Raw genomic sequence first — 25,017 nt, forward strand, 5'->3', positions numbered from 1 at the left:
GCGACTGTGAACACCACCATTGGTCAGCGCAGACCATGAGGCTGTAGTGACGTCATGTGGTGACGTGAACGGTTTTTCTCTCGTTGCCCACCGCTTGGTGTGTGTGTGTGCGTGAGTGTGTTTGGGACCTAGGAGGAGAGCTGTGCCAGCAGCAGGGGCAACACTCTTGTGTCGCAGGGCTGTCTTGCGGGTCCGTCTCCGTAGCCCGGTTCGCCAGCGCCGATGTCGAAGATGTCCGGCCAGAGCCTCAACGATCGGCTGATGGCAGCCCGGCACACCATAGCGGGTCAAGGCCTCGCCCGGGTGGTCTGCAAAGCGACCACCGAGGAAGTGATCGGTCCCAAGAAGAAACACCTCGACTGTAAGTGGGCCGCCTTGCACCTCTGCCTGTCGCTCACGCTTGTTGGCCGGTCGGCGCTCGCCCAAACGTGGGCCCCGAGCTGTAAGCCTAACAGTGCGCTCCGCCGAGGGGCCACCGCCGCGCTGTCACCGCCCCCGTTACTCGGCTCCCGGTCCCAGCTGCGTACTGCTGCATGACACCCTCCTGCTTGCAGCCTGCCACTGCAGGCTCAAATGTCGCGTGTGCGCTACCGCCTCCCTCCGCCGCCGCCGCCGGTACACATCGGCAGAGGGTGTTTTCTCCTGAGCACCCCCGAAAATCTCTCGCTGGTCGTCGCCCGCTTGTGCAGCGGCTTTCGGAAGGCCCCTTCACCCTTGCACTGTTATCCCATTGCTTTGTATGCACTTTTTGCTACCTGCTGGTCGCAAGTTTCGCCCCATTTCCAACAAGCTCAACTGCTCCTCCGGCAGACAGCTGTAAAGTCCCTGTGGCCCGTGTCTGTGATAACTCTTAGTGTTTCCGTTTCTGACAGACTTGCTTAGGTTCCCTGGCATGCGAACATGCATTGTTGATAGCGCACAAGGCACAGTGGCATGCTCTGTAATGGTCACAGGCATACGTTGCAATCTCTTGGGCCGACTGCAGCAGACTTCAGCTTGGCCATAAACCATCAACCTCACTGGCTTCTCATTCTAACTGCAGTTTAACAGCGGTTCTTAAAGTTTGCCAAAATATTCTTGCTTATTTCTTATTAGAGTTCAAGTTTAATCACGAAGCTGATAAAGAATTCTCGTCCACATTTTTGTGAGATCTCATGCTATTTATTTTAACATAGAATCGAAATTTATAGTGGGTATTTTGAGAAAAACCTGAATTTTCTTGCAGTCAGTGGCAGCAGTTAGCAACACCGCTCGCCGATAGCAAGCATAAGTACTCCACTGCATGAGTATTCAAATATTTTGCAAATACTTTGCACTGTAAACCTTTCGTAGCTTGTAGTGCAACGTGGGAAAGTGGTAGTGGGTAGTTGCAGGCACATTCTCTTTTACTTATGAGGTGTTTTTATACTCTAAATATTCTATTACTGTTGTGCTCTCGTTTCAGTGTAGAGAAGTTTCTTTATTTCTGCTGTGCTACGTAGAGTAACAAGTCATCCATTGTTCATGGTTTTCAGACCTGCTACACTGCACGAACGAGCCCAATGTCTCAATCCCCCAACTGGCCAACCTATTGATTGAACGTGCCCAGAACACCAACTGGGTTGTTGTCTTCAAATCCCTGGTCACTGTGCACCACCTGATGTGTTATGGCAACGAGGTGCGTTGTGCCTGGGCTGATGTTAGTGGGAATTTGCCTTGATCGCTGCTTTCTTTGCAGAGGTTCACCCAATACTTGGCATCGAGCAACTGTACGTTCCAGCTGGGTACCTTTGTGGACAAGACTGGCGTCCAGGGTGAGTTTTCTGCTCTGCATTGCACATAGTAGTTGCCCTGCTGCGGTGGTCTAGTGGCTAAGGTACTCGGATGCTGACCCGCAGGTCGTGGGATCGAATCTCGGCTGCAGCGGCTGAATTTTCTATGGAGGCGAAAAATCTGTAGGCCCGTGTGCTCGGATTTGGGTGCACGTTAACCCCAATTGGTTGAAATTTCCGGAGCCCTTCATTATGGTGTCTCTCATAATCATATGGTGGTTTTGGGTAGTTAAACCTCGCATATCAATCAATTTGCATATAGTGAGCTTGTTGTAGCGACAAGTGCAACTGACTGGATGGAGCTTCCTGAGAAGTGGTTCACACTTCATCATGTAATTGTTTGAAAGCTGCCCCTTACCAAGTTACATGTAACTTGTCGTATGTACTCTGCCTGGATAGTGTATTTCTAGCCGTACATCTTCTATTTATCACATAGTTAATCACACCACATTCGTATCTGACTTCTTGGTCGTAGCTGCCTGCATTCTGTCGCTTGCAGCAGGAAACCAATTGTGATTTGAGAAATTCACTCCTGATTCTGCATTATTGGTATTAGTAGTGTATCGTGCAGCTTGAGCCGCATGAAGCACACTGAATTCAATGAAATAGATGCGTAGCCTGTTTATGCATTTCTGGTAGATATAGCTAAGTATGTTGACTATATTCTTGAACTCCTAGTCATGCCATGGGATGAGTTTTCACCTCTATACTTTTGGTAACTGGCACAGTACAATAAATTGGACAAAGGTAGCAGGAGCGAGTTTATTCCACTGAAGGAAGTAATAACAAACATCTGCAGCTGCAGTCGTAAAACCATTTGGCTATTCTTCTTGGGGGTTTGGCATAGTAGCATGACACGCAGGAAGTTAACGTTGCGCAGCACCCTTTGGCAACACTGGAGAGGATTTATCTAAGCGATGCTCTCATTGTTAGTGGCCGCAGTCGTCGTGGGCAGATGCCTAGGCCATTGTTGCACTTTATGGCCTGATACTACCTGTATGTTCTTAGTGAAAATTGGAGACTGCTCAGAGTTTATAGCTTGCTTGGAAATTTTGCTATTGCTTACTGTCGGTGCATGTAGATTGCTATGACCAGTGTTTAGTAAAAGAGGCCTGATCACAGATCACCTCTTGCTTCTCTGGCAGCAATTGGTCCAGCTTCTTACCCCGGTAAGGTATTGATGCCTTGCAGTGGGCGTCACACTGCCAGTGTTACGCACAGGCCCAACGTCAAAGTTGGCGCAAATGTTGCCCAGTCTTTTTTAAGTGGCATCGCATTTGCCTAACGGTGTGCTTTCCTTTCATTTCCTACAGCATCTGGCGATATGGGTTTGTTGTTGCACACATTTCTCACACATTTTTAAAAACTGGGTGCTGAATGAACTTTTGCATTTATATGTGTTATACCCATTTGTCTGTTCCCAGCTGGCTTTGACATGTCAACATTCATCAGACGCTATGCCAAGTACCTGACAGAGAAGGCGGTCTCCTACCGCACTGTGGCGTTTGACTTCTGCAAGGTGAAAAGGGGGTGAGTTAGCCGTTCAAGTTTTTTTTTCTTGGCCCTCTATTTTCGTATATGGGAAGAGAAACAGTGGAGTAATTTCAAACAAAAACATAAAAGTCCCATGTAGTTGCACTTTAGGCAGTTTCCATAGCAATATACAGTTAGAATTTTTAAGAACACTGTCACCTTTTGTTTGGAACTGCCTGGAGAGCTATGTCATCGTGACTCGATTTTTTATCCTAGCAACTTTTACTTACTAAACTGCTTCTTTTGGAAGCCCCCCGCCCCCCCCCGCCACTTCTGTGTGCCTCTTAACCATTTCGTGGTTTTGGCAAGTAAACAAAACTTGACAGCTGGTGAAAAGAGATTTGTCTAGCGTCCTCTTGCATGATTCTTGGCAACTTTTATTTTGTAGCAAAGAAGACGGAACCCTGCGCACCATGCCGACTGACAAGGTGAGCTTGGGCTGCATTTCCAGCTCTTCATTAAGGACTACTGATAAGTAAAAAAACTCTCGACTGTACAATGTATCTTAGGTAAAAAAAATTTTTACCTCTGTATGCTTATTAGTGGGGTTGATGTTTGGTTAATTGTAGGGAGAATGGTCATGCTTATAGTTGGTTGTACCAGCTGGAAAAAAAAAAATTGCACCTGTCACTGTTTTCTTGATAAAATTTCCTAATGGCATTGCATTTTTAAGTTAGCATTGTGTAAAAGGAACACTTGTCCTGTTCACTTATGCGTGGCGTCGCCCGATTGACCACCAAATTGCCTCTTTGACAAAATGAACAGCTTCGTACATCGGCCAGACCACTGACTCACCGACCATTGGATTCGTGACCTTGGTCTAGAGTGCACACCCATAGGTGAAGGCGCACATTCATCAGTCTTTGAGAAGTAAATGCAGCTCCTTTGCAAAGTTGTAGCCAAATATAGTTTGGCTATTAAGGAACAGGAAAATGTTTGGATTAACCAAGCGAGACAACTTTCGTTGAATGACAGACAGAAATGTGTGCATTCTTACCACAACAGCTTTAGTTGCAACGAAATGGTGTCAACTGCAAAACATTGTTTCATTAAATATGGCTGGACGCTAATGTTAAAAGAGAGGTTAAGTGTCTTAGGTCAAGAGTTTTTTTAAACGTCACTATTCATCTTCTGTGTGGGGCTGAAAACTAGTGAGCATGTCTAAATTGTGTACTTATTTTAAATGTGTGGTTAATTTTTATTTAGGTGCATTGTGCAGCTTGTCCTTCAAACTTGTGCAGAATTTTTAAGCTGACCTCTTACTTTACGGTACTCAGAGCAGTAAGATTGATGTGTTTGTTGATACCCTATTCAGTGAAATTTGAGAGATTTTTCAAAGGTTTCGAGAAAGGCGTGCATAGAAATAAAAACTAAACTGAATTCAACTTAGTATTGATAGTGAACAGATTGCAGCACCTATACTTTTCAACATCATGACTAGGAATATTTAGGGTTTCGAAAAATTACCGTTTATGACCAAACTCATTAGCATACCTTCTTTGGAAATACCTGGAGAAGTGTTCATTATATTTCTCGTTCTCTTGCACACAGCTGCTGAAGACAGTGCCTGCGCTGCAAAGTCAACTGGATGCCCTGCTCGAGTTTGATGTGAGTGCGTTAAACTTTCTGGTGAAGGCATTGTTGGGCCGACAGGGAGCCGAGCAAGTTCTTTTTTTTTTTTTTCAGTGCACAGCGAACGATCTGACCAACGGGGTGATCAGCTCTGCCTTCATGCTTCTGTTTCGAGACCTGATTCGTCTTTTTGCCTGCTACAACGACGGGATCATTAATCTGCTCGGTGTGTGCGGGTATACTTTGCATTTTGACTGTATTGCTTGTGACCACAGTTCACAGCTTTGTATGACCCCAAGGAATCAAGGTAAAGCCTAAGATGGCGAGAGCATCAGTTTTTGCAACACAGCACATACAAAATGTACATGTGCACAGCGCGACTTCGAGGGACTATTTGTGTACACCCACATTCCAGTACACTCGCCAGCACCAGTCTTTTTTTTTACCAATTATGCCGTCGCTGCCACCGAAATCTAATTTGTAGAAGCTTTACTTTAAAGGATGATAGCAGAATTTAGTGGTTACTGCTGCATCTGTACTGCCATTAGAATATTAATGCAAAGACACGTCACTTGAAAGAGGCAGAAAGAATCCCCCTATAGCACGCATTGTTAATAAAACTGTCCCTGTTTCTGTATGTTTATCGGTCCTTGTTAGATGCAATGATTACTGACTAGTCTGGCTTTTCAATTGCTGCATGGCCTCGTAACAGGATTACACCACAGAAATTTGAAAGCTAGAAACTGATACTTACGGTAAGGCTTCACAATTTGCGAACTAGCATAGGAACACAAGTACAGAAGCAGAAAGTGTTAATTCAAGTCTCTTTTTTTTTCCTAGTATATGGCGTTATGGTAGCACATAAAGATTGATCCTAAACCCCTGTACCGAAATTGGTGAATAATCTCCATTACACATTACAAGTTGGCCATGCGACGTTTTGTTTGTTGTATATGTCTTGAGGGTTGCTTCTGCGTAAATTTGTGTGCACCTTTGCTGTTTGGATTTGTGTGAAAGTATGGAAACTTTGTCAATTTTAAGTTGCCCTAGTGTCATTTAGGTCAGCCTAAGTGCCGGAGTCTTTAATAGGAACACTTACGGATTTCTTTACTGTTCGTCATTTCTGCATGCCAAGAGATTCGAAACATTCTGAAGTGATAATGGGGTGGTAAAGCCCACTCTGTTTTGAGATAGTCGTACGCATACTTGCTGCATGCTATGAACTTTCATTGCCCTGAATCTATTTTAAAGCTCGTTGCACGCTGTGTCAAAATTGTGCAGAAAAATATTTCGACATGAATAAGAAGCACTGCCGCGAGGCCTTGGACATCTACAAAAAGTTCCTCATCCGTATGGATCGGGTAGCGGAGTTCCTCAAGGTTGCCGAGGTGAGTTGCCCTTCGTCTGGGCTCTAGAACTATTTTTTGTTTTGCATGATACATATTCGTGGACACCCATCCGTAGGACACAGTGCCTTAGGACCCCACTGGACCTGTAATCACTGAACCGCACAATGTGAAACCGATGCTGGCAGTGTGCATATGCACCCACAAGTTCCAAACAACGAGTGCATACCTCTGTTGAAAATCATGTGCAATCTGTGTTGTGCTTATGCACAGTTGAATGGCACCTTAATTTTCTCTTTTTTAATGTCCCAAGACAGTTACAGTAGGGCAAATTGACAAGCCTGCGGCATTTCCCGCTCGGAGGCACGCACCAATAAGTGCGAGTTTATGGGTGTGTCTGTGTGTGTGCGTTCCAAATGAAAGCACTGATAGTCGTATGACTGATGTCATAAGCAAGATGGTCAGTGGCGCCCTTGTTCGGAGAATATTGCATTGGGTAAGAGTTGGAGTATTTCAGTCATGTATGCCACCGGTGGCCGCTTTTCACTCATTAGGGAAGTACCTGCCCCAGTTTCTTAAGCTGTACGTAATTGCAGTATGTTTGGTTCGTATATACCATTGCAGTTTACCAGACCTGCTTGTTCATCTCTGCACTGAGCTGCCACTGTGGTCTAGTCGTTATGCTGCCTGGTTGCTGATCAGAAGGTTGTGCAATTGAATTTCGGCTGCCACAGCTGTTTCTTTTTTCTTTTTTTATTCAGAGCTGTTCTGTACGTTTTTTATACAAATTGTATTCAACCGGTCACTAGCCACTTACGGCTATCGGTCCAAAGATTCTTTGTACTTTTATTTATTTCATAGCAAAATAAAGTTCTCTTGATCGATTGATTTAAATGGAAGCAATACGCTCGAAGCCCATGTGCTTAGATTTAAGTGCACGTTAAGGACCCCAGTTGATTGAAATTTCCGGAGTCCTCCACTACGGTCTCATAATCATCGTGGTTTTGGGACGTAAAACTGTACTAATATACATATGTCTGTTTTTATTATTTTGTTGTATTTGTCACTATTTTATTCTATATTGTATGCATTTTCCAATGATACATTTTTGTATGGGTACTTTCATTTCTGCATCTGTCCGTTGCTCAGCCAAGCAGAATCCGTCAATACTATCACCCTTAAAAGTGATCAGTGTATTGAAAGGTTGTCTAATTTTCTCCTCGCGCCCCCCCCCCCCCCCCTCACTATTTTCAGACGGTTGGTATTGACAAAGGTGACATCCCCGACCTCACCAAGGTAAGCATGCCCAAAGACTTCAGTAGACAGTGGGGTCAGGTCGCGGGCCGCGGCACGTCTCTGCTCTTTTTACAGTACTTTGAAGTGTTCCTAATAAGCTTTGCCAATAGGACGTCAGAGGTAAGGGGCAAAAAGTAAGGACGCTGTTTTCCCGTGTGCTGTGGGTTCCCGCGTTTTGTTCTGCACGGAGCTTTGGTTCACGTGATTTTCTATTTGGCGTGTCTCTGATTTTCTTTCAGGCTCCAAGCAGTTTGCTGGATGCCCTGGAGCAGCACCTGGCTGCTTTGGAGGGGCGTAAAGGAGCTACTTCGGCCGCCTCTGCGACCAGGTCAGTCATGGCACCTGCCCTTTTTCTGCTTAAGTACTTGAGCAGGGATTCCCAACATGAATTCTTTAGGCATTTCAGCTTCGTATTAGCAGTGCTTTTGTGTTTAGCGCTTGCATAGTTGCGTGCACCGTCTTGAATCGTCCAACCCCTCTTCTGGGAAATTGTACTACCAACAAGAACCACGTGGTGTGTTCTTTCATCTTCATAATTTTTATCAAACCAAAAAAGTTCCTTTGCCAGACAAACAAGAAAAAAAATTAGTTCTTGTTGCACTCATTTTCACCTCTGCTCGTGCTGGAGTGATAAATGTTAAAGCATGGTTCGCTGCCAGTCTGTCAAACTTTCAAAACATGATTGGATCAGGGTTGTCACTTAGCTCGAACTGTGCAGCATTTTTTTCGCTTTGTGCCTGATCTCTGCCTTTTTTCTTCACCCGTGTTTGGTAGGTTGGCAAAGTTTACACTATATGCAAGAGTTCCCATGCCCAAGTAGTCAGGTGCTTGAGCCAGCTTTACTACCTCGTCTTCTACAACAAAAGTAAAGTGACACGGCCTGGAAAATGGATATCTCGCCGCTGTTCATTACTTCCTCCCGAGAGGAGGTGGCAAAATGGTTCTGCATCCATGCTCGCTGAGCATAGTGCGGCCAACTTGGCAGCGAGCCTATAGACGTGCGCTTAAGTTGAGGGATTAAGTACTGGGCTTGCATAATTCCGCTTCGAAAATTATACCCATACCTCATTGATCATTTTGACACTTAAACAAAGTGGCACTAGCCACTGTTCTACAGTGTCAGGGTGAATACTTTGTTGCTTCAGAAAGTCCGTTGGCTGTGCCAAAGTGCAATTATACTTGAGACTTGCCTCAAGTTTAGTTGTAACCAGATATCAGCTTTTTGTAGGAATGAACTACACTCAAACCTTGTCAAAACAAAGTTGCGTCTTACACGAAAATAAGTTCCTTATATGCAAAAGTTTCTCATAAATGTATATGCTAATGCTGTATTTATTACAAGACTATCTGTCATTTACTTCGTTATAACTGATATGTAGTTATGCCGTGGTTTGAGTGTAAATGCATTGTACGTCCTCAGCAGCATAAGTGTGACCTCTCAGCTTGTAAATGTTGCATGGCACTGAGGTGCCCTGAGCTTTCATCACTCGTGTCGTACATAAGCTTCGTGCGAGCACAGCAGAATGCAGTGTTCGCTCACTTCAATTCTGGGAACCTCTGCTCTCGGGAGTCTTGTGGCTTAGGGTGACACTCCCCTCTCCACCAGTCGTGCAGTTTTTGTTCACCCTCTTGTTTTACCTGCAACAAGCCTTTGAAAGCTCCGTAACGGCCTTCAGTCTTGCTGCTTTATATTTTGCCTTTTGTTCAAAATTTTGATACATGGAGCACTTTTATTTTTGAGAGCTGCACGAGAATGCCCATTCCTTTATTTATGCAGCGGTATCGCCTTCGCATTGTTGCTGGTTTTTGAACCACTGATTTATTTTCGTCTCGTGGAAATCTTGCCTTCTGTTAGCCCACTAGTCAGAAGTGCACCATAGGTGTTTCAAGGACTGCCGCAAGTCTGCCTGTTTGACCTTCTGTTGCGAGTTAGTCTGAGCCTCTGGTTATATTTTTGCTTGTTTTGCAAAGGCCCATTGAAGCCCCTTCAGGTGCCATCTGCAGTTACACAAAAGAAATCAACCTTAAAATTCCAGTTTTTAACATTGTCAGGTGCCATCTGCAGTTACACAAAGAAAAGTAACCTTAAAATTATACTTTTGAAGAATGTCAGTGTTTTGAATTCATGTCAAGTCTTCTGATCAGACCTGCGCCAGATGATCTGTCGGTGCACTCGATTTCAAAAATGAGAAAGCTTGTCAGTGGCTTTAGTTTTTCACACTGAAATGCTTTGCAAGTTGTTTTTATGTTGGATGGGTGGCATAACACTGCGTGAAATGGTGCATAAAAGGTGACTGCACTGTCTGTTGTTCTTTAACCTCTTAAACGTCCTTGAAAGTACACTTGCACACTTAGATGCAGCAGCACCTATGTGCAGTAGTGTTACGCGAATTTCACATTTATGGTGATTGAAGACAATAATTTCAAGACTTTAGTGTTCGGAAGTAATGAGCAGCTGAAGGGGTTACTGCAACAGCAGTGCATGCTGCTGCCAGCGCAGTGCACGCGGCATGGCTTGTGTTTTGTCGTGGCTGCATGCATGCCTCTTCTCCTCCTCCTTCCCTCCACCCTTGCCCCCTCGCTACGCGGATCGAACAGGGTGAGCAGCAACGTGCAGAGTGCGGTGTCGGCGCTCTCTTGCACGAGCAGTGCCTTTGGTTCGGCCGGAGGCACAGGCGCCGAGATCAACGGTGTGCGCGTGGACGAGGCCAGCGTGCGCAGGGCCCTCGAGGAAGAAGCAGCAGCCATGAATCAGCTCAAGGTTGGTGCTCGGTCTCGCTTGCCACGTCTTATTCGATTAGTTGGATTCGGAACAATGGGGCTAGAAGCTTATCTGTTTGCTGGTGCGCTTCACAACCTTGAGTACTTCGTTTTTCTTTTTCTTCGAACGTGTGGCTTACTTTCAATGTGATGTAAGCACATTAGCATGTTCTGATATCCTGTGGTAGCCTCATTATACTGTTCTGCTCATGATTCTCAAATCTTATGACCGTGTACTTGGGGCTTACGGCATAATTTCTAGAGCCACGAGGGTGCAGTTTTCAGCAGACTTTAAGCAAACTATAAGTTCCAGGCCATGGGCTGTATTATTTGGCTCACATGTTCTCAGGAGCCTTTACTGCCGATACGCAGCATTTTCTGACCATGCTAGAAAAGTGGTCCTGGGCCCCTTTTATTGTTGATTTAGGTGTTCCAGTGGGTGTATTACGTGTTCCTGAGATTTGCATGGCTAACTTGGGTAGTCTGGGATGCAGTTTAGTGCCACTGCCTGCGATTATGAAGACATTTAGTGTAAAGTCATTATGTGGATGCTGCTTGCAGAAATCTCGAAACATGCAACAGTGGCATACCATTTGAAAAATTTTAGATGTTTAATGGACCCTTTATCATCGACTTAAAACTAATGGGCACTTCTATTGTTGCTGCTGAAATGTGCTTGACACATTGATTTATCTTCGGCATAAAACAGGAACGCTTTGCTTCTTTGTTCCTTATCTGATGCGTACTTATCAGAGGGGCATATCAGTATAATGCTGCCAGACATAGATGTGCATCTATTTCTCTTTGTCTGGAATGGCATGCACTATGCTGGCTTGAGCATTCTATCGCTATAGATCGAGCTACATTAGAAAATTGGATAGGTGAAGGACGCTTTACCATCGATTCATACTTGGAAAAAGCATAAAACCCTATCACGGAAGACTCCCTAAAACATCCTTTTGATTATTGCTGTTGTCAGTCTGCTAACAATGCACAAGTGTACTTACTAAAGCTCAAAAGCTAAATTGTTTTGACACTTAGTCATTTGCTCATGCCCCAGCTCTAATTATTCAGCCATCTTATGGTGTCAGCAGTAGTCAGAGCTGTTATATATTAATTTTTTAGGACCATGCCAAAATTTTTATATCACACAGTGTCGAGGAACTTGCATGTTTAAAAAAGTAGTCTGTGAAGTTGTTTCAGTGTGTGTTTTTTTTTTCAAACCCTATGAACATCAAGATAAGGTTGTTTGAATAATTAATCAGTTAAGTGCTAATTGTTCTGAATGTCAGGCACAGAGTTGAACACTGATTTTGCATTTTGCAAGTTATGTTATTATCATTACAGCCCCCATCATCTGCAATAATAATGAATCTGTAAAAATACTAGTTCACACTGGACAAGCCATGCCGAAGTCTGGGAAATGTAGTTTTCATCTAACTGTTGCCACATGCCTTTTCAATTTACGGTTTTTATAGCGTTGCAAATGCACTTATGAAGAAAAAACTTGCTAGCACTTATTTCCGAGGTGTGCCTGAACATCTATTGTAAGAGCATTATGTGAATGCAAGGCAAAACTAGTACTATCCGTCGCAGTAAGCTTTCCTGGTTTCGTGAATTTGATCACTACGTAACATCGGTGTCTCGCTGCTAGGTATTAATGAAACCACTCTCGTTCCAAGCAGCATACGAACATGCAGTGTGTAAACATGCCGGCATAGGTAGCATGAACACCTGACTAGAGTGTGGGCTACACTTCTTCATAGCCGTGCAGTATTGAAATGCAAATGTCATGAAAATTGCTGCTTACAAAGACAGCTGGTACTAAAAATTTGTCATATCCGAATGGTGTTTGAGGTTAAGTTTACGAACGCAAGCACTTGCGTTAAATGTGGTGTGAGCCAAAATGGACTGTGAAATGCAGTTTCTACCCATGAATCGGGTACACAGCATGGACTAAAAGTGCTGTTAGAGCAAATGCACACATCTCCACATACATAGGCTGTTACACAACACTCGTGAGGAAAAAGAGCGTGCAGCACGTCGGCACGGAGTGTCAACTGAGGCACATCAGCCTACACTTGTGTGTGTCTGACGTGTGCATGTCTCGTTTCAGCCAGCTTTGGGCAGTGCTGAGGTGAGAAGCATGGCTGTGTCGAGTGCATGCCACGGTCACGGTTCCATGCTGGTGTTAGCAGCTGGGGGCATGGTGTGTGCGACTGCAGGAGCGGCACTTGAAGGAGACAGAGGCCAGCACCAATCCGTTCCTGTCGGCGTCGCCTGAGCCTCCTGCAGCTTCGGCTACCGCCAGCAGTGGCGAGCCTGTGCTGGACCTGTTCTCTGCCGCCCCGGCCAGTGATGACCTGCTCTGCCTCGGGAACCCGTTTGCCGAGCCCAGCCCAGCGCCACCACCACCTACGGTGCAGAGCCCACAGCAGCAGCAACAGCAGCAGCAACTAGCCTTTGCACATTTCACTGCTAATGGTTAGTCATTCGAAGTAATCTGCTGAGAATGTTTCCTTAGTATTGAACAAGGGGGGTAAGGGGGCTAGACAAAATTAACTTTGAATTCTCTGCTGTAGCTTATCATTGCACTTTGTGGGATGTCGAAATGAGACAACTTTCTCTGAGCGAATGGACACAGTAGACGCGGTCGGAGCTAACCAAACACACATTTGTTGAATTACTTTTTCCAACGGTGAAATTTTCAGTCAAATCAAAATACATCAGTTGTCATCAACACTCTAAAGCAACCGTACACAATATTCCAAAACACTCAACAACATAACGCTAGGCGGCGGCGCTGACTCTCGCCTCTCCACGAGGGCCCGCAAGCAACAACCCACGGGGCCGTCCTCACGGGCCCACTGCGAGAGACGACTGCTTGCTCCACACGCCAAAGAGGACCACTCATCTCTCGTGTGATGCCACGTATGACAGCCTGCACTATCACGCTAACCGTGATGATGGTGGTGATAAATGCTTGCCACCATCATTGCCACCTACCGCTCGATAGTTGTGAACCCTAAATGCGGCCTAAGTATGAGACACATGCGCCATAAGGTGCAAATGACTTTACAAGGGGGTGTTAGCGTCCCCACAGCCTGTGTTGCTTTAAGACATTGGCCTGTATTAATCCATGAGGCACACAGGAAGCGCGCCCATAAGGGTTCTCTGGCAACTCTGTCATCTGTCCCAGTCTATTGTAAATCTATGTTTGAATTACCACTTGCTTATTGAGCAGTGTAGCAGAGCTCGGTAGTCTTTGCTCCCCCTCCCCTCCTCTCCCTAATGCCAGGGAAGAGCAACTGCTCTCTAATGTCTATTGGATAATCTATAATGTCAGACCTTTAGTTCCATCCATGGTGCTATGATCTAGATTCATGCATGTCGTACCATAGTGATAGCTTAAAAAGTTGAAAGTTATGGTCGTTTGTGGCAATGCGATTTCCATTGAGTACTAAGGCAGCACTTCTTTTTGTCAGATATCGTGCTTTCTCTTTATTTGGTTTCCATTGGCCTGTTTACAGCTGATTATCAAGCAGCCTAGTGTGGATGCATTTTTCTCGCCCTTTCATGTCATTGCAGAATGAAACAAGCTGAATTGAATTGGATTCTCAACTTCTCTTTTGCAGGTTTCATGTCCCAACCAGTCTCTACACCCTCGACCACCTTTGCATCAGATGCCTCATTCGCCGCAGCCTTTGGTTCAGTCCCGCCTGCGGCTGCCTCTGGTAAGAGTTTTGGTAAGAGACTCTGGGACGTCAGTTTTGACGGAGCTGCAATATTAACCTTTTGCATGCCTAAAAATTGAAGTGCATACTTCAGATGAAGTGAGGAAAAAAATAAATAAATAAGCAAGCAGTGGTTTTGTTGTCAACCGTCACACCTGTTGGTTTGCTATTATGATATTATGATCATGTATTTTTTTTCAATTTTTTATTCAGTCATGTTGGTTTGCAGACATGCACACAGCTGTTGTTACTATGTAACTAGCTCTGGGTAGTTAGAGGCCATTCAGCATGGGTGTGAGTTTGCAGTCATATTTTGCAAAAATGTGCACTGCTCGACATTTTACTCAAGTCTGCAAGCAGGCAGTTTGATAATACAGTTAAACCTGCTGATAACGAACCTCCATACAACGAATTTCTCGATACAAAGTTTTTCTATTCCCTGCCATTACTCTGTAGAAGCACATGTATTTGTGACCTCTACGCAACAAAGTAACAGCAGAAGACAACGTTGATATAACAAATTTTTGCCACTGACAATCTGAAATTTTGCCCTGGATTTTGTCATTTTGGCACAAGCATGTGTCTTTCATGGGTACCGCATGTGCAGATGTGTCCTGCTCCAAACCAAAAACATAAAAGAAAACTAATTTTGCATTGGCAGTGCCGTGCTTTTAGTTAGCGCCACATGTGGGGGTGCACTGCATATGGAGGGTGCTTTACTGAACAGTTTTCAGCGGTATCCGTGTCCGCTCTTCGTTTTTGACGCTGCGCACGTGTGCATGGTTTCAATGTGTGCAAATGGAGTGGCCCCCGACGAAGTTCATTTTTGCTGCAAACAGCCAAGTCATCACTACTGAGGTGATGTCAGATTAGGCGCTCATGGAAACTCTCAGAGGCAATGTTGACAACAACGGATCTTCGGAGCTTGACGCGTCGTGCATTTCAGTCTTGCGCCATGAGTTCGTGGGAACGTAGTCTTCGCGATTAGCCAGTTAGCTCTGGCAACAACACGACCGTGCTTTAAATGCAATGCGAGAAATGCGATAGCAACAAATTGTAATGTTATATGAAGTAACGCTGGTAGCCAACTCATTTGGATCGGATATCGCGGATCTCGAACAAAACGCTGGTGTAAGCGAATACGGCCGCTCAGGGAAAGTGCTCTTTTCACACAGTCACTTCGAAAGCGCACTGATGCTTGCCAAGATAGTGTGTGCCAGCGATCGCGACCATGCCCTTTTGCTACTCAAATGACCCCCCCCCCCCCATCTCCCCTGCGTTTTTTCATGCTCATTCAAGGGGCGCTGTTTCCTTTCTGTTTGAGCATTCAACATCTGTCTTAATACGCGGGGGGATGTTATCGTATGCGCCCTCCAGGCGATAGAGATGGGACGGCTCATTTGATCTCTGCTTTGGCAGCGCTGGCGCACTTTTTACCTGCTTGTAAAAGTTACGGTGTGTGGGGGCATGTTATCAATTTGTACTTGTTATGGAACATGGCGTGCAGCGGCGGCAAAAACCCACCGAAGGTGTCTACACAATAATAATGCAGTCTTTTACTGCTGAATAGGTGTTTTGGGTCAGCTCTGCCTTCAGTTTCCCTTTTGTTTAGTTTGTGCGTTTCTTGTTCGAATTTTCGTGCCAAACCTGCACAAAACGAAATCCTCTTCAAAATTAATTTTTTCAAGAATTTGTCACTTTTGTTATATCCAGGTTTAACTGCAGCAACAAAACAGAAAACTAGCCATGTTGGTACAGATTCATCATCACTGTAGAGAACATGCTCATGATGGTAGTGCAGGAAAGAACACAGCACAAATGCTTGCATTGCATTCATTCATCTTTGTATCACTGTATTGAGTGCATGCTCTCCAATAATGACACTAGCAGCTCAAACCAGACATTAGCTCTCAGATGGCGAAGTTAGGGAGCTGAGGGCCTTGCTAGAGCCTTCATCTCTCCAGATGAGGAGGAGGAGGTGCGCCCTGCTGCGGGTGGGCTGACGCTGCCCACTCTTGAGCCTCCACCACCACGTTCCTCATCACCATCACCCACGGCAGAGTTGATGCGAGGTGCCGGCACCACTCCCATCCTGGCGCATATGCCAGAGCCTGGCTTTGGCGATCTGGACACCTCGGAGGAGCCCTGGCCTAGTGAGCCCTTCGAGTCAGCTAAGACTGGAGCGATGACCAGCAGCGCTGCTTCGTCTGGCTGGGTGGGCTTCGACCAGGGCCGGCCACAGGAGACCACGTCCACCGCAGTGTCCAAGCCAGCGATGGCGAAGACGGTGGTATCTGGACCAGCGATGCCTGGTGCAACGATGCCCGTTTCGGCGATGCCCGGCACAGCGATGGCCAGTTCGACAATGCCCGGTACAGTGATGCCTGGCACGGCGATGGCCACTTCGACAATGCCTGGCGCAGCGATGCCTGGTGTGGCGATTCCCAGTTCGGTGGCGATGCCTGGCACAGCGATTCCCAGTTCTATGGTGATGCCCGGGGCTGCAATGGCTAGTCCAGTGGTGCCCTCTGCGGCAGTGGGTGCGCCCATACCTGGCACAGCCATGTCCAAGCCACCGGCCAGACCAGCTTCGGCTCTGGACGACCTCAACTTTGCCATTCAGCAAGCCATGGGCGGCGTCCCTTCGCCTGCTCACAGTGCAGCTCCATCAGGTGGCGCAGTGTTGCGCTTGTACCCTTCGTTGGCATGAAAGCCTTGGTTACGTTTCTTTTGGTTCTCTTTTGTTGAGTTTGCACGTGAAGTTAATCGGTATTGAAACATTAAGCTTGTAGGCACCTTGACAGCTCTTCCTGTGCTCCCGACTGCAGGTCTTGACTCATTTGGAGACGTACTGCAGCCTCGGCCACTCATGAGTGGACTGTCCAGCCCTGCAACCAGTGTGCCCACAGCTTCAGAAGCGCCACTGACCGCCTCAAAGCCTCCAGCTACGACGGGGGGTGGCCTGCTGAAGGGAGACTTAGACGCTACACTAGCTAGTCTTGCACAAAACCTAGACATCAATGGTCCCAAGCAGGCTGTGGCACGCAAGTAAGTCTGTAGATGGTCTTTCTCTTCTGATTTTTTAATAATCAGCTTTGGTAAGAAGACCATTCCCAACATCTCTTTACAATAGTGTTCACAACTTTTGTGCCTTAGTCTGCCTTGCTAAATGTTCCTTGCTGTCACTAGTGCTTTGCATAGATGAGAATGTGCTTTCTTACCAAAGACCTTCGCTATGCTAAATAATGCTACATAAAAAAAATAAAATGAGGCAAAGCACGTGGACGCATAAATGCATTTTTTAAATGCCTGGCTCGAATATGTTGAAGAGATGTTACCTTTTTTGAACTGATTGCTGGTTTGCAAATCTCTGGTGCTCCTCAGCGAAAGATGAGAAGGCAACAAACAAGGAATGGCTCTGGGGCCAACGTTTCGGCAAAATAACTTGTATTCGTTGGGGCAGTAACTTTCAAACATATCACTCTTGGCTCAAAAACTGCTTTTCGCATTAGAGCTCCTCTACAGTGCCGTTGAGACAGTTTATGCTGCACAGAATTTCAGTATTGATCATGTCACTCTATTGTGTTGAGGGGTTCACCGGAGTTCCGGAATTCGCTATCATAGTAGGGACATGCGCACTAAATTTCCATGCACGTGCAGGACATCCGGTGGAGGCCACCAGTGGGGGTCACCTAAGCCAGCTGGCAAGACCGGTGGCACTAACTGGACTCCTGTTGGTGCAGCATGGGCTGGTAGTGGATCCCCGCAGCACCTCTTCCAGCCACAACCACAACCGGTGAGGCCACTGTTGAGAAATACTTTGCTCGGAAAGAAAATGTTAAAACCAGTGTTTTAGCTCTAGTGGTTGTTAGCAGAGACTGGATTATGAGCAGATGCCTATTTTGTTCGTTGCATTATTGTGCCATTTTGAGTTATGAGCATGAATAAGAGGTTCAGGAGGGCCTTTATAGTGTTTTTATAGTGCCTATAAATGCCTATTTTCAGCATTTGTGCCTAAATGCATAGAAGTCTCGATAAGTGCCTGTCAATACCTATTTTCAAAATTAGTACCTGTATGAGCACTACTAGACCAAGTTTTTCTTTTCTTTTTTTTTTCGAGTGCAGTTTGAGATCATTAGTCATGTTACTGGTCAATATTGGCTGTTCAAAACTCTGAGGCTGAACATAGTCCACTAGTTCAAGGAACTTCTGAAGACCAGCTGCTTGCAGCAGTGAAATGGGATGTGGCAGCCACCATGAAAGGGCTGCAAATGCGAAACCATAGAGAGCATTTAGGGGAGAAGAGTGTTAAGCAATAGAAATAAAAGCTTCATGTGCACATCATTTGCCTTGTTGGTAGTTTACTTCCTAAGGGGGGAGGTGGCGTTGAAAAAAACTTTTTTGTTTGTTGACCTAGAGCAATGAAATTTGGCAATACATACTCGTAAGTGTATTGAATAGGGAAATGTGCAGTTTCATTGTGATACCTTGAGTAGTTCTGAAGTTACATCATGCTGCGTGGTTCGATTCGTATGGTCTGCTCATGGAAAGGCTAGAGCTGTAACAAAACATACCAGGAAGCTGCAAGTGGTATTGATCTTTACTCGGAAGAAGACTATAGGGTATGATAATTTGAGAATTTTTTTATCACTTAGGGGGAGAACTCCCTTTAATTTGAGTGCGTTAGTATGCACAATGATTAACTTGAACTGGGAGCCCCTGATTTTTATCGCCTCTCGCAGAAGTTGACGAGAGGTGATCACAAGTTGTTGCAGAAACCAACCGAACCAAATTCACTAAAGGCAAAACAATGATATAGCAGCGTTTCTCAGTAGATGAGAATTTGGACACTACACTGGAGTTCTTAAGCAAGCTGCAAACGATGCTCATGGAGTCACAACAGAAAAAAAATGCAACCAAATGCAAATTACTGATTACATTTAGTTTTCATTACATTAACCCTGCCATGTGACCGAATGTCTTTTGGAGCATAAATAGTGTCATATATTTCAAACTAAAAGGCTTGCAGGTCACACGAAAGCGTGTTGGTACTTGTTACTGGCATACCACTAATTGTGTTCGCCATTAGAGCTCTATGAACATAATCTACGAAATCACTTACCACGAGCATGTAGTATCGCACAGTTGGCGATTCCAGGGGTGGCTTCTTTGGGTTCGGCCCGTGCAGTGTGGTGCGATGTCTATTCATTTTCACGCCTGCCTGCTGATTCGAACTCCACTAGAAGAGTTTTCTAGTCCCCTTCAAGTTCAAATTAATGAGCTTTTACTGTATGGGGGAGCCTGTTGAAGGGGGACGTGAGCTTCGCTGTTTCGACAATGTTAGGAAAGTGGAGCTGGCCGCACTTTTTTAGTTTATTTTTGTTGGGCATGCAAGTGATAATCGTCATAACTAAATATGCGCTCCTTTGTTGGACTTGAACACTGTGTGCTGTTTTATTAGAAATGAAACACTGTTTGCCAAGCACATCTACAAGGTTGTTTTGGCTCTTCGAGAAAGACTTCTATCCAAGGTCAGCATAGTCGGTATTGCTATGTATACAGCATCATGCAGTTCCAGGCAATTTCCCAATAGGTAATTGTAACTGTGCCCTGGCCCTTCACGAAGCACCTTCAGTAACTGCAAGCCTCCTGACCTATCCTTGTAGTGTGTGGGTCCTACGGTACCGGCGGCCCCCGTGGCAGGTGCACAGTGGGGACCCATGGGGGGCGTTTTTGGGTCCACTCCTCTGGTGCCATTCCGGCCACCACAGATGGGAGCACAGCCCCCCATGATGGCTGCGGCGGCACCTGGCATGTTTGGTGCCCCAGCACCTGCACCGAGCAGCCAGCCAGCTGTCAACGACCCTTTTGGCGCCCTCTGAAGCTTCAGGTATGTGGCAGAACGTCGTTCAGACGGATGTCTCCTCGGAACCTGTCAGCATCTCACAGCTGCATGGAAGTTCCAGCCGTGGTGTTCCTGGCTTTTAAAATTCAGTTTACCTCAGCTTTCATGCATAGCACACCCTCCCCCCACTTTTTTTTTTTTTTTTGCTGAAGAGTGTATTGCACTGTTTAAAACATGGAATGCCTTCTTTTTTTTTTCCACTTTTGATCAGCACTGTCGCATATATTTTAATAAAGCCTTATAATAACTAGAAAGAAAAACAAAGGAAAAGGTGGGGAGGTTAGCAAAGCTATGGCTTTGTTGGCTACCCTACACGTGGGGCAAGGGAGAGAGGATAACAGATAAGATACAGAACAAGAGATATGTGCTTTTCGCCATTCAAGGACCTGCCTACAGGCATTGGTGTCGCGTCCACTATGTAACATGCTTTAACACGCAGAGTCCGCGCAGCGGTCTGGCACGGGGCCACAATGACATAGCGTCGCCGTTGGTTGGTGCGGGGAATCCTTTGACGGGCCGCTTTTTTTCTTGAGCTGTACTTGGGTATAGAGTTTTCTTTGTGTGCATTTCTTACTTTCCTCTGCAGTGACCTGCATCTTAACTCTTCTATTTCAAGATGCTATAGCATTCTAACACCAAAGTTGTAGACATTAGACATAATACCCCCAGCCAAGCAGAGATAATTTCTACAACCAGCAGTATAAATGTGGATTAAAGAGCCTGTTAAATATTCAGAAATGAGGCTTCAGACCACTTTTACTAAGCTAGTCTATGAAAGCACAAGGTGCAAATATTGTCAGCACTCCTTCAAATTGTTCTATTTTGCTGGAGATGCAGTATGGTGTATGTAAACCCGATCATCTTTTTTGTTGAAAACATTTGCAGATCACAGAACATACTGGTAAGCCACATTTTCAAGGCAGCAATGGTAAGGCTGTCTAACCAAAATGCTTTACTAATAAGTTAGGCTTTTTTTTACTGTGCTATGGTATCTCCCCATTAGATGCGGGCATCTGCTGTTGCCATTATCTCATTCGTTGGACAGGTGATATTCCTTGTTGTAGATGTTCGTATACAAGTTTTGTTCCATGAATCACAGCAACTAAACCAACTCAGTTTGCACTTGTTATTGCTTACTGATATTGTCCATGGAAGCCATGCCATGGGTTCGTTTCCTGTCCCTACTCGTCAGTTATTCAAAGCTCCTCAATGCACTGTCCATAGATGCCTCAATTGTCATGCGTAAACACTCATTGGGGTGTTAAAACGCAGGGGTGGAAGTCCTGCACCATTCTGTGCCAAGCTGACCTGCTGGGCCTAAACGGCAATTAGCGTGTGCGATGCCAAATTTAGCATAGTCTTATGATTGACCGAGCAAATCATGTTAGATACACAAAGGATGCAGGTGAAACCATATTTCGTGTAGTTCGGTCGCATCTTATTTTGGTTCATGTATGATGCTCGCACTATGTGTGAACTTAACACTACGCATGAATCTTGCGCCACGTGAACGAAATGCACGAACCTTGTTAAGGTGGCGTTTGTGTGCAGACCTCATTATGCTAGTTTCTTTTAACAACGAAGCTATTAGATAGCAGTGGTGTTGCAAAAAACTCCCTGTACCGTCAAATCATAAAAACTGAAAAAAATAAAACTGTTTCCCCGACAAAGTGATAGATGCAATGGTAATGCCATACACGCTTCTTTCTTTCTATTTTTATTGCCCCAATATATGTGTAACACTGGCTAGCGCAAAACCATGTGGAAATGATTGGGAACCATCTAGATAATCTTCCTGTCTGAGTACACGCACGTGTACACTAGTTCGTTCTGGAACTTGACGTGGTCACTAGCGATAACGCTGCAATCTTCAATGGCGCGCCAATGCGCTTCACTGCTTGGACGATTGACGGCCGACTCTGTTTCCTGCTTGTAGAGTGACGTTTCAACTTCCAGGCTCACGTTCGCCCAGATAAAAAACAGTCCAGTCATCAAAACTGTGACTGCTGCCTTCATCAGCATCACTACATCGTTAAAACATGAAATAAAACTGATGGCCAACTCTTTTGGAATCGCGTAACTTAAGGAAACGCATGGTGTATGCTGTTATCGCACAATATCTCTCCGTTGAAAGCGCGCCACGTAGAAGGGTGTAAAAACCATGCGCTAGTGTTTGCCGAGATAGCACTCGCGACTGTACCCTTGGAATCTTTTTACAGCTGCTGCTCGAGTGACCCCTGCTTCTCCTCTCCTCTCCCCCCCCCCCCCCCCTTCGCATTTTTTTATGCTCATTCAAGACTGGTGGTGTTTTCTCTTTGCTTGATCACTCGATAGCAAGACTGACACGTGGTGGGATGCTATCGTGTGTGCCTTTTGAGTGGTGGATATCGGCTGCTTCGTTTAATCTCTGAGCAGAACTCATCACCCCTGCTTGCGCTATTTTACCCGCCAAGAACATACGACGAACGGAGGATGTTACCAACTCGGAGTTTACGCAGAACATGGCGGCAATGGCTAAAAACCTGTCTAGTGTCTATTAAAAAAAGCTTTTCGCACGATCGCCTAGTAGTGGTGCAGCGAGCGCGAACTAATCTTCCTTGCGATTCTCATGTCTGTTCTGGTGCTTCAATGACAAAAACTACTCGAGTTTCTATATCTAAAATTTATTTTTTAGGTTTATCGGGTTCAAAATGAAGATAAATGTTATTAGCTCATCTCTAGTCTTGAGCTGCGGCTCATATTGGATACGGCATTTTTGTCACATTTTTAACGATGCAATATTTTACCATTAAGGTTTTTATTTTTCTGAGGTCTAGTCTAAAGCATCACTTCTCTCTTTTTTTGAATTGCTGTGCTTTCAGTTTTGTTGTTGTAAACGTTACGCATGCATGCACACACGTGCACACACACACTTCGCCGTAAGTCTTGTCGCTTCATCAGCGTTGAATGTTCAGTTTTAAAAAACCACTAAAATCTTGTGTTTACCAGAAAGAAAAAATTTTAATTAACAGTGAGGTCTCACCCTAGAAATATGCTCAAAAACTAAATTTCATTGCTCCAAAGAGTTGCTCCAAAACTGCATTATGCCTGCTCCCCGAGCTGCTGCCAATGACTGAAGCCCACTTAAACCCCTGAAACATCGTCGATGATCAATTGGCGTTACATTTCTGTCAATATTTCAGGTTTTAAGTGCAGGATTGAGTTATTGATCCATCAACTAAGCGAGTGCACGGTGAAGCCTCCCTGTATCATTTAGTGTCTCATTCCCAAAATAACTCCTTCATTCAGTTCAATCTTTCAATCACTGCCATCATTCTCGTGCACAGTCTAGTTCGCCGTTAAATTGTTCATTTTGGCATGCATGGCACCATTTGTTCTTCAAGTTGGTGGCACTTTAGCTGCAACATTTTAAACAAGAACCTAACCTTCTCAACTTGCGTAGAGATTAATTCTTCGTTTGGTAGTTGATGGAGGGCTGCCTTGCGTGCAGGTGCGGACCGTCCGGCCCGAGAGGAGCGACAGACGGCTAGTCCCCGCAGTATTCCCTCCCCCAGAGGTTATTTATGTGTGAGAGAGGGCGCGTGTTTGCGCAGGAGGCTGCGGAGTGTTTGTGCATGCTGTACATTTTGTTTTTCTGCACATGCCCCCCGTGCTGGCCAGAGATGACACATTCCACAGTGTTGCTCTCCCTGGACCCGTGGAGCAGCCCGGCTTTAGGAGTCCTCCCCTCCGGCTGTTTAGCAAGCTAGGCCACCCCCCTGCTGTGATGTACTTGTGGAGCATGCCAAAATAAATTTGTTGCCTTATTACAGCACCAGGCTCATCCTTCCTTGGTTGCAGTCACTCAGTGACGTGCGCTGGAAAAACGAAAAAAAAAAAAATTGCCTCCGCAGTCTGCACCGCCCCCTCTCACAGCACACGAGAGGGTCACAAGTGTCTTTTTAAAGGGATACCAAAGGCAAATATTGAGTCAAGCTAAGGTGATAACAGTTCCCAAGTGCACAAAGGCGTCGCTTACTGGAAACACCATTCACAAGTGACAAAATGGCTCTAGCAAAGAACAGCATTGGCGCTGCCTTTGCAGACATGAAGCACAAAATTCTTTAATCGCATCCTCTTTGCAATATATGAATTGTAGTCGACCACTGCGAACAAATGGCAAATTGTCTTTAAAACTTCAAATAAATGTAGTTCTTCCACATAAATTAGAACATTTTACAGAAATTTTTTCTGCTGTTTTTTTACTGTTCTTTTGGTGCATGCTCTGTGCATATGACTCAACGCAGCAAGAGTACCGGGCAGCGAATGACCATGGAAATCACCAGTGCGCCTATGCAAGCGATTCATTCTGTCATGGACTATAATTGTGAATGACTCGTTCGATTGTGAAAGTTGTCTGTGACTCCTTTGTTCGCAATTTTTTGTGTGAGTGAATCTCTTGAGACAATTGTCGTGAAATTTTCAGGATGTTTGATTCTAGATTGATTCAATGTTTGCGTATAGTGTCCCCTTAATGATAGACTGTGCATTGTTGTGGGCAGGCTGCCAGCATTTATGCCTAGCTGTTTTGTTAATAGCTTAGAACTTTTGAGTGCCTAATAAAGACTCGAGCTGTTGAACATCATACTGTGTCGAGAGGTGAATTCATTCATTTGCTTTGATCACACTGGCTACACCACACATCCCACCCTGGGCAAATATCTAATGATGTCTGTTGTCAGGGCCACGTATTTCCTATTCTAACAGACTGGGCTGGGCGGACTACTATGGCAAACGTGGTAGTGTCGTACTTTCATCATATGCGAATTCCTTGCTGTTGGTTCTGTGCACGCCAGAATGTTTCCATTATGCCACTGAAGCTCAGTGCATGTGTAATTTTCTGGTAAGCAGGAGGTTGTGGGTTTGACTTCCATGCCCCAGTTTCCATTATGGGCATAAATGCAGCATGTACTGTACCCCTACATCTGCAAAATGAATAGAATTCGCTCAGACTAACTAACCAGAACTTTGCTGAAGCAGACTCTCTTGAAATCGCGTGCGAAATCTCTCCGACCAAACTT

At 45.3% G+C, this 25,017-nt stretch overlaps 1 protein-coding gene across 9 annotated transcripts; it reads left to right on the top strand.

The window, feature by feature from the left end:
* Positions 1-77: 77 nt before the first annotated feature.
* On the top strand, positions 78-24,581 carry LOC119174887 (phosphatidylinositol-binding clathrin assembly protein lap). 9 transcript variants are annotated; one of them, XM_075894979.1, is made up of 20 exons: positions 78-361; positions 1,515-1,657; positions 1,718-1,793; positions 3,236-3,341; positions 3,733-3,772; positions 4,896-4,952; positions 5,031-5,142; positions 6,198-6,304; positions 7,517-7,558; positions 7,798-7,886; positions 10,157-10,319; positions 12,435-12,455; positions 12,544-12,802; positions 13,954-14,052; positions 16,017-16,724; positions 16,881-17,100; positions 17,713-17,848; positions 19,719-19,942; positions 20,843-20,858; positions 23,618-24,581. In XM_075894979.1, exons 1-18 carry the CDS (start codon positions 223-225, stop codon positions 19,932-19,934), a joined length of 2,733 nt encoding a protein of 910 aa, XP_075751094.1. In that variant the 5' UTR covers positions 78-222; the 3' UTR covers positions 19,935-19,942; positions 20,843-20,858; positions 23,618-24,581. The 9 variants fall into 9 exon arrangements, with proteins under 9 accessions (XP_075751094.1, XP_075751093.1, XP_075751096.1 ...); XM_075894978.1 differs by lacking the exon at positions 20,843-20,858; XM_075894981.1 differs by lacking the exon at positions 20,843-20,858 and having other exon boundaries at positions 10,208-10,319; positions 23,448-24,581.
* The last annotated feature ends 436 nt before the right edge of the window (positions 24,582-25,017 follow it).

Source organism: Rhipicephalus microplus, chromosome 5 (assembly GCF_043290135.1).
Source record: "Rhipicephalus microplus isolate Deutch F79 chromosome 5, USDA_Rmic, whole genome shotgun sequence".
Taxonomy (NCBI): Eukaryota; Metazoa; Arthropoda; class Arachnida; order Ixodida; family Ixodidae; genus Rhipicephalus; species Rhipicephalus microplus.